The sequence below is a fragment of the Rhinatrema bivittatum genome, unplaced genomic scaffold (genome assembly GCF_901001135.1).
Source record: "Rhinatrema bivittatum unplaced genomic scaffold, aRhiBiv1.1, whole genome shotgun sequence".
NCBI classification, from domain to species: Eukaryota; Metazoa; Chordata; class Amphibia; order Gymnophiona; family Rhinatrematidae; genus Rhinatrema; species Rhinatrema bivittatum.
In genome coordinates this window covers 262583-277148 of record NW_021820653.1, presented here as the reverse complement: position 1 = coordinate 277148, position 14566 = coordinate 262583, and the positions used below count along the sequence as shown (strand labels likewise).

The window sequence follows — 14566 nt, the reverse complement described above, 5'->3', positions numbered from 1 at the left end:
CGACCAGGAAGGTGGAGGGTCTTCACAGGATGACATACGAGGAGAGATTGAACAATCTAAATATGTACTCCCTGGAGGAAAGGAGGAGCAGGGGTGATATGATTCAGACTTTCAGATACTTGAAAAACTTTAATGATCCAAAGACATCGACAAACCTTTTCCATCAGAAAAAAATCAGCAGAACCAGAGGTCACGAGCTGAGGCTCCAGGGAGGAAGACTAAGAACCAATATCAGGAAGTATTTCTTCACGGAAAGGGTGGTGGATGCCTGGAATGCCCTTCCGGAGGAAGTGGTGAAGTCTAAAACTGTGAACGACTTCAAAGGGGCATGGGATAAACACTGTGGATCCATCAAGTCTAGAGGGCGTGAATAAAGTGGAGACATTCAAACACTGCACGGAGCGGCAGTAGCCACAGCGGCATTCAAACACTGCACGGAGCGGCAGTAGCCACAGAGGCGTTCACGGAGCGGGATGCCAGTGGCCAGTAGTTGGTGTTCCACCTTCACGGAGCGGAAGGATGGAGGGCTGCTATTTCCAAAAAAAAACCAAAACAAAAAAATAAAAACAGGGGTGGGTAAGAGTATGGGGCAAGGGGGGTGGCCTGCTTGTTGCAGCGGTTGCTACCCCCAATTGAGCTGGATGTCACTTGGATGCAGATTCAAAGCTGCTCTCTAAATTGGGTGGAGGGGAATTAGGGCTGGAGGGTACTGGAAGCCAATAGTAACAGGTGGGAGAGAGAAAAAGGGAAAAAAAATGGATAAAGTGCGTAGCTTGCTGGGCATACTTGATGGGCCATTTGGTCTTCTGCCGTCATTTCTATGTTTCTATGTTTCAGTAATAACTTAGAAAAAGTCTTCAAGTTGCCGAATGTATTACTGAAAGCAGCACTTCAGTGAAAGCTTCCCTTAATATTAACAAAAACTGTCGCCTAGAAAAGTTGTCCAGTCTTAGGTTTTTCACATGTTGATAAAGGAAGAGTTTTAAGGAAACTTTGGGGGAGAGGAAGGGAGGGGATGCAGTATCCACTGCTATTAATTGCATCAGTAGCATGGGATCTTCTTAGTGTTTGGGTAATTGCCAGGTTCTTGTGACCTGGATTGGCCACTGTTGGAAACAGGATGCTGGGCTTGATGGACCCTCGGTCTGACCCAATTATGTTCTTATGATCTACCCAGCTATTGGGGTGTTAGCTGTAAGAGAAAATTGAAGGGTGCAGTCTGAGCTAGAAGCAGATTTCTCATTCTTCCCTAAGCCAACAGGGGATTGCAACTCACTGAATGAAACTCTTGCATGTGGGTGATGGTTAAGAGGTTGCCCTTTCTGTTATTAAGAATGAGCTGCAAGGAAGATGGGGCAAAGAAGCACTATGGGCCGACCTAAAAAAAGATGATGGGGCTTCCATTTCTATTGGAGTGATTTACAGGCCTCCAAATCAAATAGAGGAGCTTGACAAAGCTCTAGTTGAAGGCATACAAAAGATGGGAAAGAAGGGAGAAGTGGTGATTGTTGGAGATTTTAATCTGCCGGATGTAGACTGGAGAATCCCTTCTGCAGAATCTAACAGAAGTACAGAGATAGTGGATGCCCTGCAAGGGGCTCAGTTCAAACAAATGGTTATGGAACCCACGAGAGAAGGAGCTATACTCGACCTAGTGCTCACTAACAGGGATAATGTCTCTAATGTCCAGGTGGGCGCCCACCTCAGCACCAGTGATCAAACGGTATTGTTTCATATCACAAATAAGATACGGAGAAGTAGCACGAAGACTCAAGTTTTGCATTTCAAAAACACGGACTTTGACGAAATGGGGAAGTACCTGGAGGAAGAACTAGAAGGCTGGGAGAATGAGAGAGATGTGGATCAACAGTGGACCAATCTAAAAGGAGCAATTACCAAGGCAACTAATCTATATGTTAGAAAAGTAAAGAAAAGCAAAAGAAAAATGAAATCTATCTGGTTCTCAAAGGAGGTGGCTGACAAAATAAAGGCTAAAAGAACAACGTTCAAGAAATATAAAGAATCCCAAAGAGAAGAACACAAGGAAGAATATCTAGTGGAACTGAGGGAGATGAAGAAAGCAATCAAGAAAGCGAAAATTCAAGTGGAAGAAAGGATTGCCAAAGAGGTAAAGCAAGGTGACAAAACATTTTTCAGATACATCAGAGAAAGGAGAAAAGTCCAAAGTGGTATAGTGAAATTGAAAAGTGAAAAGGATCAATGGGTGGAGATAGATGAAGAAATAGCAGAATTATTAAACGAATACTTCAGTTCTGTGTTCACTAAAGAAGACCCTGGAGAAGGACCGTCGCTAGTTAACAAGAAAATAGAGGAGAATGGAGTAGATGTAATTTGATTTACAGTAGAGAATGTATGGGAAGAGCTGGGGAAACTGAAAGTGGAGCCTGATGAGGTTCATCCCAGGATACTGAGAGAGCTCAGAGATGTGCTGGCGGCTCCGCTGTGTGACCTGTTCAATAGATCCCTAGAAACTGGAGGAGTGGTGCCAAGTGATTGGGGAAGAGCAGTGGTGATCCCACTTCACAAGAGTGGAAACAGAGAGGAGGCTGGAAACTACAGACCAGTCAGCCTCACCTCGGTGGTGGGAAAAGTAATGGAGTCGCTGTTAAAAGAAGGAATAGTGAACTATCTACAGTCAGAAGAATTGCTGGACCAGAGGCAGCATGGATTCACCAGGGGAAGATCCTGTCAGACAAATCTGATAGACTTTTTTGACTGGGTAACCAAGGAATTGGATCAAGGAAGATCACTCGATGTCATCTACTTGGACTTCAGCAAAGCTTTTGATACAGTCCTGCACAGGAGACTGGTGAATAAAATAAGAAGCTTAGGGGTGAGTGCCGAGGTGGTGGCCTGGATTGCAAACTGGTTGACGGACAGAAGACAATGTGTGATGGTAAGTGGAACTTCTCTAAAGAGAGAGCGATGTTGAGCGGAGTGCCGCAGGGGTCAGTGTTGGGACCGGTCCTGTTCAATATCTTTGTCAGCGACATTGCGGACAGGATAGAAGGTAAGGTTTGTCTTTTTGCGGATGACACTAAGATCTGCGACAGAGTGGACACGCCGGAAGGAGTGGAGAGAATGAGACGGGACTTAAGGAAGTTGGAAGAGTGGTCGAAGATATGGCAGCTGAGATTCAATGCCAAGAAGTGCAGAGTCATGCATATGGGGTGTGGAAATCCGAATGAACTATATTCGATGGGGGGAGAAGGGCTGATGTGCACGGGGCAGGAGAGAGACCTTGGGGTGATAGTGTCTAATGATCTGAAGTCGGCGAAACAATGTGACAAGGCGATAGCTAAAGCCAGAAGAATGCTGGGCTGTATAGAGAGAGGATTATCGAGTAAGAAAAGGGAAGTGATTATCCCCTTGTACAGGTCCCTGGTGAGGCCTCACCTGGAGTACTGTGTTCAGTTCTGGAGACCGTATCTACAAAGGGACAGAGACAGGATGGAGGCGGTACAGAGAAGGGCGACCAAAAAGGTGGAAGGTCTTCATCGAATGACTTATGAGGAGAGATTGAAGAATCTAAATATGTACACCCTGGAGGAAAGGAGGAGCAGAGGTGATATGATACAGACTTTCAGATACTTGAAAGGTTTTAATGATCCAAAGACAACGACAAACCTTTTCCGTCCGAAAAAAATCAGAACCAAGTGTCACGATTTGAATCTCCAGGGAGGAAGACTCAGAACCAATGTCAGGAAATATTTCTTCACGGAGAGGGTGGTGGATGCCTGGAATGCCCTTCCGGAGGAAGTGGTGAAGACCAGAACTGTGAAGGACTTCAAAGGGGCGTGGGATAAACACTGTGGATCCATAAAGTCTAGAGGACGTGAATGAAGACTGGGTGGCTCGCGGGAATGACGGCTACTTCCTGGAGATAATACCCTTATTCAATAAACATACACACAGTTAATGCGACTCCAACATTGCTCTAAGACTCCAACATTGCTCTAAGCTTCAACGGCAAGAGGAAATGTGGAAAAAAGTATTTGCATTCACAAAAGCAGGGAGTAACTTGCTTGTTACGGCGGTTACTACCCCAAACTAAATAAGCCTGATACTTCAAGTTCAATGCATAACCAGCATAGCTCTCTCCTTCAACGGGAGGGGAGAAAGACTGATACTTCACACACATCCAGCATAGCTCACTACTTCAACGGGAGGGGAGAAAGTCTGATACTCCACACACATCCAGCATAGCTCTCTGCTTCAACGGCAGGGGAGTAAGTCTGATACTTCACTTTCAGTGCATATCCAGCGTAGCTCTCTGCTTCAACGGCAGGGGAGAAAGTCTGATACTTCATGCATATCTAGCATAGCTCTCTGCTTCAATGGCAGGGGAGAAAGTCTGACACTTCACTTTCAGTGCATATCCAACATAGCTCTTTGCTTCAACGGCAGAGGGAATGAAGAAAAATGGATCTATATACAGACAGCAACCAGCAAGGACTAAATTACATAGTCTGGGTAAACAAAAGCATGGGTGTAGCTTGCTTATTGCGGCGGTTACTACCCCTAGCTAATCAAGCTAGATATTTCACTTAGATGCAGCTCCATCACTGCTCTCTACATTAATGGTGGGGGTGGAAGGGAAATAGAACCAAAAGGTTACTAATAGCCAAGAGTAACAGATAAGTATGAAAAAAAAAATGCTAAGCTTGCTGGGCAGACTGAATGGGCCATTTGGTCTTCTTCTGCCGTCATTTCTATGTTTCTATGTTTCTATAAGACCAAATGGACCTTGCCATGCTTTGTTTGTCATTGTGTTCTGTGGAGGGAGAGAGAAATGCTCTTCCTTTTGCTCCTTCTGCAGGATGACAGTGACGTGGAGTGGAAGTTTGCGCGCTCCAAGCTCTGGTTGTCCTACTTCGATGATGGAAAGACGCTTCCCCCTCCCTTCAGTGTCATACCAAGCCCCAAATCTCTTTTCTACTCAGTCATGAGGATAGTTAACTGGTCCAAATGCAGAAGGCGACTGCGAAAGGATCTAGAAACTGGATTAGATAACTCCAAGTCCAGGGTAGGTACCAAGAGCTTCTCAGTATCTGCCCAGACCTTCTGTAGTATGAGCCCGGGGACTTAGTGTTGCTACCTCCAACCTGGTCAACCTGAAGACATTGAGGCAATCCTGGTTTAGCCCCATTGCATGCATGACATTTTGTTCTGATTTTTTTAAGAACAGTAGTGTGGTTGCCGAGTTAGTCCATGTGAAGGTTTAGAAATACAAGCAAACAAATACAATAAATAGCTCTATTTTTTTTAATGTATATCCTGCCTTATCTACAATACTAAGTGGGTAATAATGATAGATCCATAAACTAAAAGCAATAAAAACAGATTACATAAAACCAAACACCAACAAAGTCTGGCACAGGACACAAGCATGCAGTAACATTTATCAAGCCAGATTGTAGAAAACGTCATAGGGTAACATACCAACCTGGAGTCAATGATTTCATCTCATGTCTTCAAATACCTGCAGAAATAAATACGCTTTAAGTGACTTCCAGCGACAGCCAAAATGCCCACTAATTGGTGGAAATCCCATTCAGTTAAAAAAATTCCATTACTATATTGGGAGTTACTTTCGATGGATTGCTAAGACTTTTCTATGCAGATTTTCCAAAGTAGTGCGAACTTCCTATCACTTTTTAAGATTTTTCTGTCAGCTCAGGCCTTATCTTGATGTTAGTGATCTCGAAACTCTCACACATTCACTCATTTTAAGCCGTCTTGATTATTGTAATTCCTTATTCTCCCAGTTTATCAGACAAGGAGACTTCACCTAGTACAAAACACAGCAGCAAAATTCATCTTCAGCAAGCTCAATTGATCATGGCTCTCCACTGGCTTCCAGGCTCACTGCATATCTGGTTCAAAATAGGATGTCTTGTTTTCAAGGCCTTATGATGGGGAACTCCTCCTACCTTTCTAGTCTCACTACTCCTCATCGTCCTGCTCGTGTACTCTGCTTGTCCCAACAAGAATTCTTAGTTTTGCCATCACCAAGAGAAATTCGACTTGAAAGTACAACAGGAATTTATTTTTGCTCCTTGGGACCAAGCCTAAGGAAATCTTTTCTGCTGTTCTTGAGACTTGGAAAGGGCTATCTTAAATTTAGAAAGGCTTTCAGGCTTATCAGTCAGGATAGACTTTATTGTGGTTTCTTATTTTCGCAAGTCTTTTTTAACTGTTAGTTTTATCAACATCGTGTTTTATTTCTTTTATTTTATTCATTGTTTAGCTTCATTTACGTTATCATTTGTTGTGTTCTATTTGATTTAGCTTTTGCTTTCATTATTTTATGACTTTTCTGTATTTAATTTTAATATGGTTATTCATGTGCATCGCTTTGATTATTTTGTAAGAAATAGCGAGAAATCAGAATAAACAAATAATAATAATAATAACTTCCAAAACTGAGGAAGGGATGTCTCAGCTTTCAAATCTTTGAGCAGAGAATTGCATAAAAGAGGCTCAGACACGCCAAATAGTATTTCTCGTGAGTCTGCAAGGTGTACCCCGTTTTCTAGCGGGTACCTCAGTACTCGCACTGGCTTATATGAGATGATGCCTTTTTCTTGGTCTGAGAATATATTTCTTGACTCGCTTTTGGGTACTAAGATTCTTTTCCTCAGGTCCAAACAGAATGAGCAGTTCAGAGCAAGACAAGACGATGTCAGAAACTGCCAGTGACTCGCAGAGTACATTACAACGTAGGGCAAGAGGGTTTGATGTGTTAGAGAGGAAGTAGAACTAATAATGAGAGTGCGTTAGAAAAACCAGGTCTCTCTTGAACCCAAAGTGTCTGATCATTTTAACTTGAAATGTCTTAGGTTCCTGGGTTATTTGAACCTCCCTTTCAGTATGCTGATCATTAGGTCACTGATACAGTGTTTTTCTCTTGTTCTTCTTTCTGACTTGTAGTTTTGTGTCTGTGTAAGTTTATTCTGCTCTTTAACCTCTGGACTGTTTCGCCGATCTAAATCCCGCTTCACATTTTTCTGCACTGAACTGTAAACTCTCCCCTATTGTGGGAGGGGCCACAAAAATAACTCCACCTCTCAGCTGTGTGGTTAGGGACAGGCACATGTAATGCACCCCCACAACTAAAGGGTCTCCCAGGGATGGGGAGGTGAGGCTGGAGCAGAGAATAGAACAATAAGTGATAACAGACGCCAGGCTGTATTCTGCTGTCATCAGCATCCTGAGATGAAATGAACTACTTCCCTAAGAAATATTCCCTCATTATTAGTATGAGAGACAGAGCATGCCTTTATATTTCCTTGATAACAAGGAGGCAGAGAGGTCTGTTAAGGGAAGTAACTGCCGCTCCGTGCAGGTTACCCCCATGTTTCTGTTAAGGGAAGTAACTGCCGCTCCATGCAGGTTATCCCCATGTTTCTGTTAAGGGTAGTAACTGCTGCTCCATGCAGGTTACCCCCATGTTTCTGTTAAGGATAGTAACTGCCGCTCCTTGCAGGTTACCCCATGTTTCTGTTAAGGGTAGTAACTGCCGCTCTGTGCAGGTTACCCCCATGTTTCTGTTAAGGATAGTAACTGCCGCTCCATGCAGGTTACCCCATATTTCTGTTAAGGGTAGTAACTGCCGCTCCGTGCAGGTTACTCCCATGTTTCTGTTAAGGGTAGTAACTGCCGCTCCGTGCAGGTTACCCCATGTTTCTGTTAAGGGTAAAAACTGCCGCTCCGTGCAGGTTACCCCCATGTTTCTGTTAAGGGCAGTAACTGCCGCTCTGTGCAGGTTACCCCCATGTTTCTGTTAAGGGCAGTAACTGCCTCTCCGTGCAGATTACCCCCATGTTTCTGTTAAGGGTAGTAACTGCCGCTCCGTGCAGGTTACCCCAATGTTTCTGTTAAGGGAAGTAACTGCCGCTCCGTGCAGGTTACCCCCATGTTTCTGTTAAGGGCAGTAACTGCCGCTCCGTGCAGGTTACCCCCATGTTTCTGTTAAGGGAAGTAAATGCCGCTCCATGCAGGTTATCCCCATGATTCTGTTAAGGGTAGTAACTGCTGCTCTGTGCAGGTTACCCCCACGTTTCTGTTAAGGACAGTAACTGCTGCTCCATGCAGGTTACCCCCATGTTTCTGTTAAGGGCAGTAACTGCCGCTCCGTGCAGGTTACCCCCATGTTTCTGTTAAGGGTAGTAACTGCTGCTACATGCACGTTACCCCCATATTTCTGTTAAGGGTAGTAACTGCTGCTCCATGCAGGTTACCCCCATGTTTCTGTTAAGGGTAGTAACTGCTGCTCTGTGCAGGTTACCCCCACGTTTCTGTTAAGGACAGTAACTGCTGCTCCATGCAGGTTACCCCCATGTTTCTGTTAAGGGTAGTAACTGCTGCTACATGCACGTTACCCCCATATTTCTGTTAAGGGTAGTAACTGCTGCTCTGTGCAGGTTACCCCCATACCTTTTATAAAGGGTAGTAAATGCCACTGTATTCAGGCTACCCCAAACTTTATATTAGGGGTAGTAATTTCCACTCCGTGCAGGTTACCCCCAAGCCGTATATTAAGGGTAGTAATAGTGACAATCAAAGCAAACAACTGTCAAACCCATAGCAAAATTACTGCCAGCAGCATTATTACAGAGTGACATCCTGTCTTGATTCAGACGTTGCTGCCTGTACATGCTTTGCTTTTGGACTTGGCCGCGGAAGCAGCCCTGCACTTTTTCCCCTAATGTCTGCATTATCAGTACCCCAGGCCATAAAACTCAGGGCCCAGAGAGCTGTCGTCTGAATCTAATTCCCATTCCCCCCTCCCCCCCACCGTCGAAGTGGAGAGCGATTCCGCAGTTGCATTAAAATCATGTAAGCTAATTGGTTGAGGGTAGTAACCCCCATGCCTTCTGTTAGTGGTACGAGCTGCCGCTCACCCATGCTGGTTACCCGCCATGCACTCTTTTCTTAATTTCCACAGTGTTTCTCCCACGCCTTTTTTAATGTTCACTGTTCTCCTTTGCTTTCCTCTGGAAAAGGTTTGAAGTTTGCCCATCATTACAACCTTTCAGGTATCTGAAGGCCTGCATCCTATCCCCCCTGCACCTCCTCTCCTCCAGGGCGTATATATTCCAGTCTTTCAGCCTCTCCCCATAAGTCTTCCCATACAGACCCTTCTCTGGACTGCCTCCGTCCTGCCTCTATCCTTTTTTGAGAAACGGGCTCCAGAACCGATCGAGAGCAAGGATGCAAGACTAGGAGCAGCGGCCACGCAGCTAAGAGGAACTGACAGCGAAGGGAGGCAGGGAATTGCGGGTGGACCAAGCCTTTTCAGGGAGTGGCAGTGCTGAGTCATGAGCCTGTGCAGCTCAGACTGCAGCTCACTGAGGGCCCCTGCAGGAGGGAAGGCCTCATTGCAGCCGGGGGTCCTCAGAACCTCATGATTTTTTTAACCGTGCTTCAGACTTTGATTTTTTTTTTTCAGGAAATGATTATTGCAGTTATCTTAGAGCATTGTAAATTTAGCTGAATTCAGCTGCCCGTGTTTTGACTGGTTCACCCCCCCCCCCCCTTGGCTTCGCTGTCCAATGGAGGATTACATTTATTTATGTGTTTTTATTTATTTATTTAGTATTTTTATATACCGGCATTCATGATACAATCACATCATGCTGGTTTACAGTTGAACAAGGTGTGCAAAAAACAATAAAACTGGAACAAGTGCAAGGAAATTGCAGTTACAATTAACAAGGGAGATCGAACTGGGAGAATAGAGAAATACAGTAGTAGATTAACATCATGTAGAGTTATTTACAAAGAGCAGCTGCTGGGACTGAGTAGTGGAATTTGACGAGGAAGCAGTTAGGAGGGGTCCGGAAAAGCTTGTTTGAATAACCAGGTCTTAAGTCTTTTTCGGAAAGTTGGGAGGCAGGGCTCCTGTCGGAGGTTCGGAGGGATGGAATTCCAGAGCGCTGGTCCAGCTGTTGAGAAGGCCCGGTCTCTTAAAGTTGTATGATGAGTGGTTTTGGTATGGGGTACATGGGGAGATCCTCTGTATGCTTCTCTGGTGGGTCTTGAGGAGTGATGTTGGCTGAGCGGGAATTGTAGGTCAAGTGTTGTAAGGTGGTGGATGGTTTTATATATAATGGTGATGGATTTGAAGATGATTCTGAAGTGTATAGGGAGCCAGTGTAGGTTTTTTAGGATAGATGATATATGGTCTCTTCTCCTGGTGTTGGTGAGAATTCTTGCCGCCGCATTCTGGACCATGTGTAGAGGTTTGGTGTACGATGATGGGAGGCCTAGTAGGATAGCCTTGCAATAATCTATCTTTGAGAAGATTATTGCTTGTAGTATTGTTCTGTAATCAGTAGAGTGAAATAGAGGTTTTATCCTTTTCAGAACTTGGAGTTTGTAGAAACAGTCCCTGGTTGTACGGTTGACAAATGCTTTCAAATTCATCCTGTTATCAATTATAACTCCTAAGTCTCTCACTTGGGTGGAGAGTGGGTTAGCTGGAGAAGAGGAGGTGTTGCTGATTTCTGGGGAGATGAGCAGGAGTTAAGTTTTAGCAGCATTTAATACGAGGTTTAGGCTGGCAAGAAGGCATTTGATTTTTTGAGGCATTTTTCCCAATGTTCGAGAGTTTTAGAGAGGGATTCTTTAAGGGGGATCACTATCTGGACATCGTCTGCATAGAGAAAGTGTTTGAGTTTTAGATTTGTTAGGAGCTGACATAGCGGAAGGAGGTAAATGTTGAAGAGTGTAGGGGATAAGGCAGAACCCTGAGGGACTCCTACAGGTGAGTCATGGCGGGGGGATTCTTTGTTGTGGATTTTAACTTTGTAGCCTCTGTTACTGAGGAAAGTTTTGAACCAGGTTAATTCACAAATTACTAGATAGCAGCTTTTTGCCTTGGATGAGTTCAATCCTACGCCAGCTTTATAATGCGACGCCACGCTTTAAGATCTGTGCACAAGGGTCTCCTCGAGGCCCCTTTTTTCACGTGTGGTTCATCCGGTGGGAATGCGGGACGCAGGCCCCCTGACTGTGGAATCTGCCGCCCGAACGTCTCATCCGTTTAGAAAAGGCCTTGAGGACCCGGCTCGTTAGGCAGGCATTCAGAGCCCACGGCTGATACCTGGAATTTCACGTAAAGAAGCTGATGAACGCAGAGAATCTCTGGCCTCTGTAAAACAGGAATACTTCAGCTCGCAGGGCTCTGAATGTGTCTGAGGGATGGGCATGCCTTCTTGCAGATTCTGTTCTATCTTTTTATCTTTACATTTGTTTATTGACAAAATGAACGACACTGCATGCATTTAGCTCTTATCCATGCCATGCACATTCCCACAATTACTTGCAGAAATACATTTACCCCCAACCCCTATCCCCTAGCACCAGACCCGTTGACCCCCACCCCTCCCACAACCTTCCATTCGCCTCCTGCGATGACGCTGACAAACTTAAATCCACAGCGCAGCTCAAAAGAGCAATCAATAAACGATAAGAGCTGTAGGCCAAAAGGAAAGCCTTACGAATCCATCACTTTCTGCAGCATATTGTCTGTTGCAACAGATGAAAAGTTGCCAAACAGGGCCCACCCGGGCATTAAAAGGGATCTTCAAAGCAAGAACTTGCTCCACGTACAAGAATGTTTGCTTCCCATATGTTTCAGTCTTCATGTACAACCAAAAGGAATGGCCCCCTGGTTACCCTCTCCAGATTGACACTTAATACACATCAGAATCTGCTTCACTTCTGCGTCTTCGTGTGCCGGGTTTCCCTACGAGTCATCACGTGCCGGCACAAGCAGGGAAAATGTTCCCCCTGCAGCCTGCGATGCCTCACAGGGGCCAGCTTATAGGGCAGGCCCCCAGTCACCCACTCACTGTTGCCCCTTAAGGGGGACTTTCCCCATTGATCCCGTGTAGGTGTTCGGGGCGGTCACCCGGGGCCGCCGTTTTATAAACGAACGGGCTAGAACTTCATCAGCACATGTTTCCTCTCCCGCAGCTGAACCTCTTCACGCAGTCCAACTCGAAGGTTTTCGAAGCTCACAGCTTCAACAGCATTCTCAGCCCGCCGTCCCGCTACCAGGTAAGGAGCAGCAGCGCTCTCGGGTGACGAAGCAAGGGGGGTGGTAGCGGATCAGGAGCGAGCGGCCCATCTAGCAGTCAGATAAAAAAAACAAACCAAGGCGAGGAAGAAAGGACCAGAGAGAAATTCATAAATACGCAGACAGACACACAGGGCAATCTCTCACGTTCACAGCTCCTGCCAATGTCTGTGCTCAAATCCTTTACTGCATGAATAGCAACCTTTGTGTATTTTAACAATTCCTCTGCATCTTGGAAAATGGACTTGGGTAGCAATAGAGTTTGTGCGAGATCCTTGCTGCCCCTAGGAGCTGCAGAGAGAGAATTGTGAAAGTTGTGACGCTGGTTAGCGTCTGGATGGAGGGCATAAAAGGACCTGTGTGCCCTGCCTTTTAACAGGGGGGGGGGGGCATTCTGCATCTTTTTGAATCGGGTGCTGAGTTTAGCATGCATGCTAACTTTTTTTTTTTTGTCAGGCCTCTCTCAATGGCAGGGTGGAGGCTTCCAGGAAACACAAGGCGATGCTTCTTTGTGGAGAGGGTGGAAGATGCATGGAATAACCTAGCGATAGGGGTAGCAGCATCCAGAACCGTGGCTGAATTCAAGCATAGTTGGGACGGTTACAGAGGGTGGTTAAAGCCGGGGAGGAAGATGACCGGAGATCAGGATCTGCAGAGATGCGGGAGGGAGGGAGGGGCAGGCTAGGGGGGCAGAGACCTGCGTTATCTGCCAGCGCTGCCTCTCTTACCCCGGGCTAGAAGAAATGAATTAATGTAAGAGCCGGCACAGAAGGGAGCCCGGGGCTTGCAAGGCCTGCACTGGGCGCGCGTCCGCTTCCTGATGCTGCAGGTGCTCCTCGCGCTCACGCAGCTCTGCTCGGCTCTTCCAGCAGATCATGAAGCGCCTGATCAAGCGGTACGTGCTGAAAGCCCAAGCGGACAAGGAAAACGACGAGGTGAACGAAGGTAAGGAGCGGCGCGGGCTTCCGAAACGCCGGCAGCTCGCCCTGGCTGGCATGCAGGGGGGTCGCTTTGCGCTGGGGGGAGGGGGGGCCAGAGACGAGAGCTGCAAGACTGCTCCCACGGCCGGGGTCCTACCGCAGCACCCACGCACCCCTCGGGGGAAATCAGAAGGACACGTGGCCCTGTGCACGGCGGCGGGGCCAGCCCTCGCTCTGGCTCGGAGCCGCATGGCAACCCTGCTTGCACTCTGCAGCCGGCCCGGTGGCCCTGTTTCTGGGGGCAAGTGGGGAGGGCTTCAGAGCGAGCCTTGGTTCTGTGTAAAACCAAGCAGTGGACCAGACTTTGGGATTTTGGCAGCAGAGGGCCCACAACTCCCCCCTGTCCCCACGAGCTTAGCATTTTGACATAGGGTAGGATGGGCGGGGGGGGGGGGGGGGTTTACTCTGCTGGGTGTGGGGGGGGGGGCAGATAGGGGAATTTACTCTTGTAGAGGAGGGAGGGAGGGAATCCCCATTGAGGATAACAGAACTGGATCTACGTTCTCTGGGAGCAGCGTCTGTAACTGGGTAATTCGGAACCATCCCTTATCCCCTCTTCCCAGTGAAGTTGTCAGAGCCTCCTGCTTGCAGGAATCGGTCCCCAGGCCGTGCAGCCCGAGGTGGCCGTGCCGGGACCCACCCCCATCATCAGGGAAGCCGTTTCCCTGGCGCTGGCAGGGCTGGGCCTGGCGCGGGGCCTCTCTCCGGGCCGTTTCCCGGGCACTGGCAGGGCTGGGCCTGGCGCGGGGCCTCTCTCCGGGCCGTTTCCCGGGCACTGGCAGGGCTGGGCCTGGCGCGGGGCCTCTCTCCGGGCCGTTTTCCCGGGCACTGGCAGGGCTGGGCCTGGCGCGGGGCCTCTCTCCGGGCCGTTTCCCGGGCACTGGCAGGGCTGGGCCTGGCGCGGGGCCTCTCTCCGGGCCGTTTCCCGGGCACTGGCAGGGCTGGGCCTGGCGCGGGGCCTCTCTCCGGGCCGTTTCCCGGGCACTGGCAGGGCTGGGCCTGGCGCGGGGCCTCTCTCCGGGCCGTTTCCCGGGCACTGGCAGGGCTGGGCCTGGCGCGGGGGCCTCTCTCCGGGCCCGTTTCCCGGGCACTGGCAGGGCTGGGCCTGGCGCGGGGCTCTCTCCGGGCCGTTTCCCGGGCACTGGGAGGGCTGGGCCTGGCGCGGGGCCTCTCTCCGGGCCGTTTTCCCGGGCACTGGCAGGGCTGGGCCTGGCGCGGGGCTCTCTCCGGGCCGTTTCCCGGGCACTGGCAGGGCTGGGCCTGGCGCGGGGCCTCTCTCCGGGCCGTTTCCCGGGCACTGGCAGGACTGGGCCTGGCGCGGGGCCTCTCTCCGGGCCGTTTCCCGGGCACTGGCAGGGCTGGGCCTGGCGCGGGGCTCTCTCCGGGCCGTTTCCCGGGCACTGGCAGGGCTGGGCCTGGCGCGGGGCCTCTCTCTCCGGGCTCATTCTGAAGCTCGTCCATTCTTTTGCTCCCGCAG

General features: G+C 48.4%; 1 protein-coding gene across 2 annotated transcripts in view; it reads left to right on the top strand.

Annotated features, from left to right (window-relative positions):
- LOC115081803 (short transient receptor potential channel 3) overlaps window positions 1–14566 on the top strand; it is a 67179-nt gene that overhangs the window by 52075 nt on the left and 538 nt on the right. For both annotated transcript variants that reach the window (XM_029586175.1, XM_029586176.1), the window contains 3 exons: window positions 4841–5047; window positions 12007–12090; window positions 12979–13054. In XM_029586175.1, the coding sequence (XP_029442035.1) occupies window positions 4841–5047; window positions 12007–12090; window positions 12979–13054 (367 nt within the window). The remainder of the gene's footprint in view (window positions 1–4840; window positions 5048–12006; window positions 12091–12978; window positions 13055–14566) is intronic.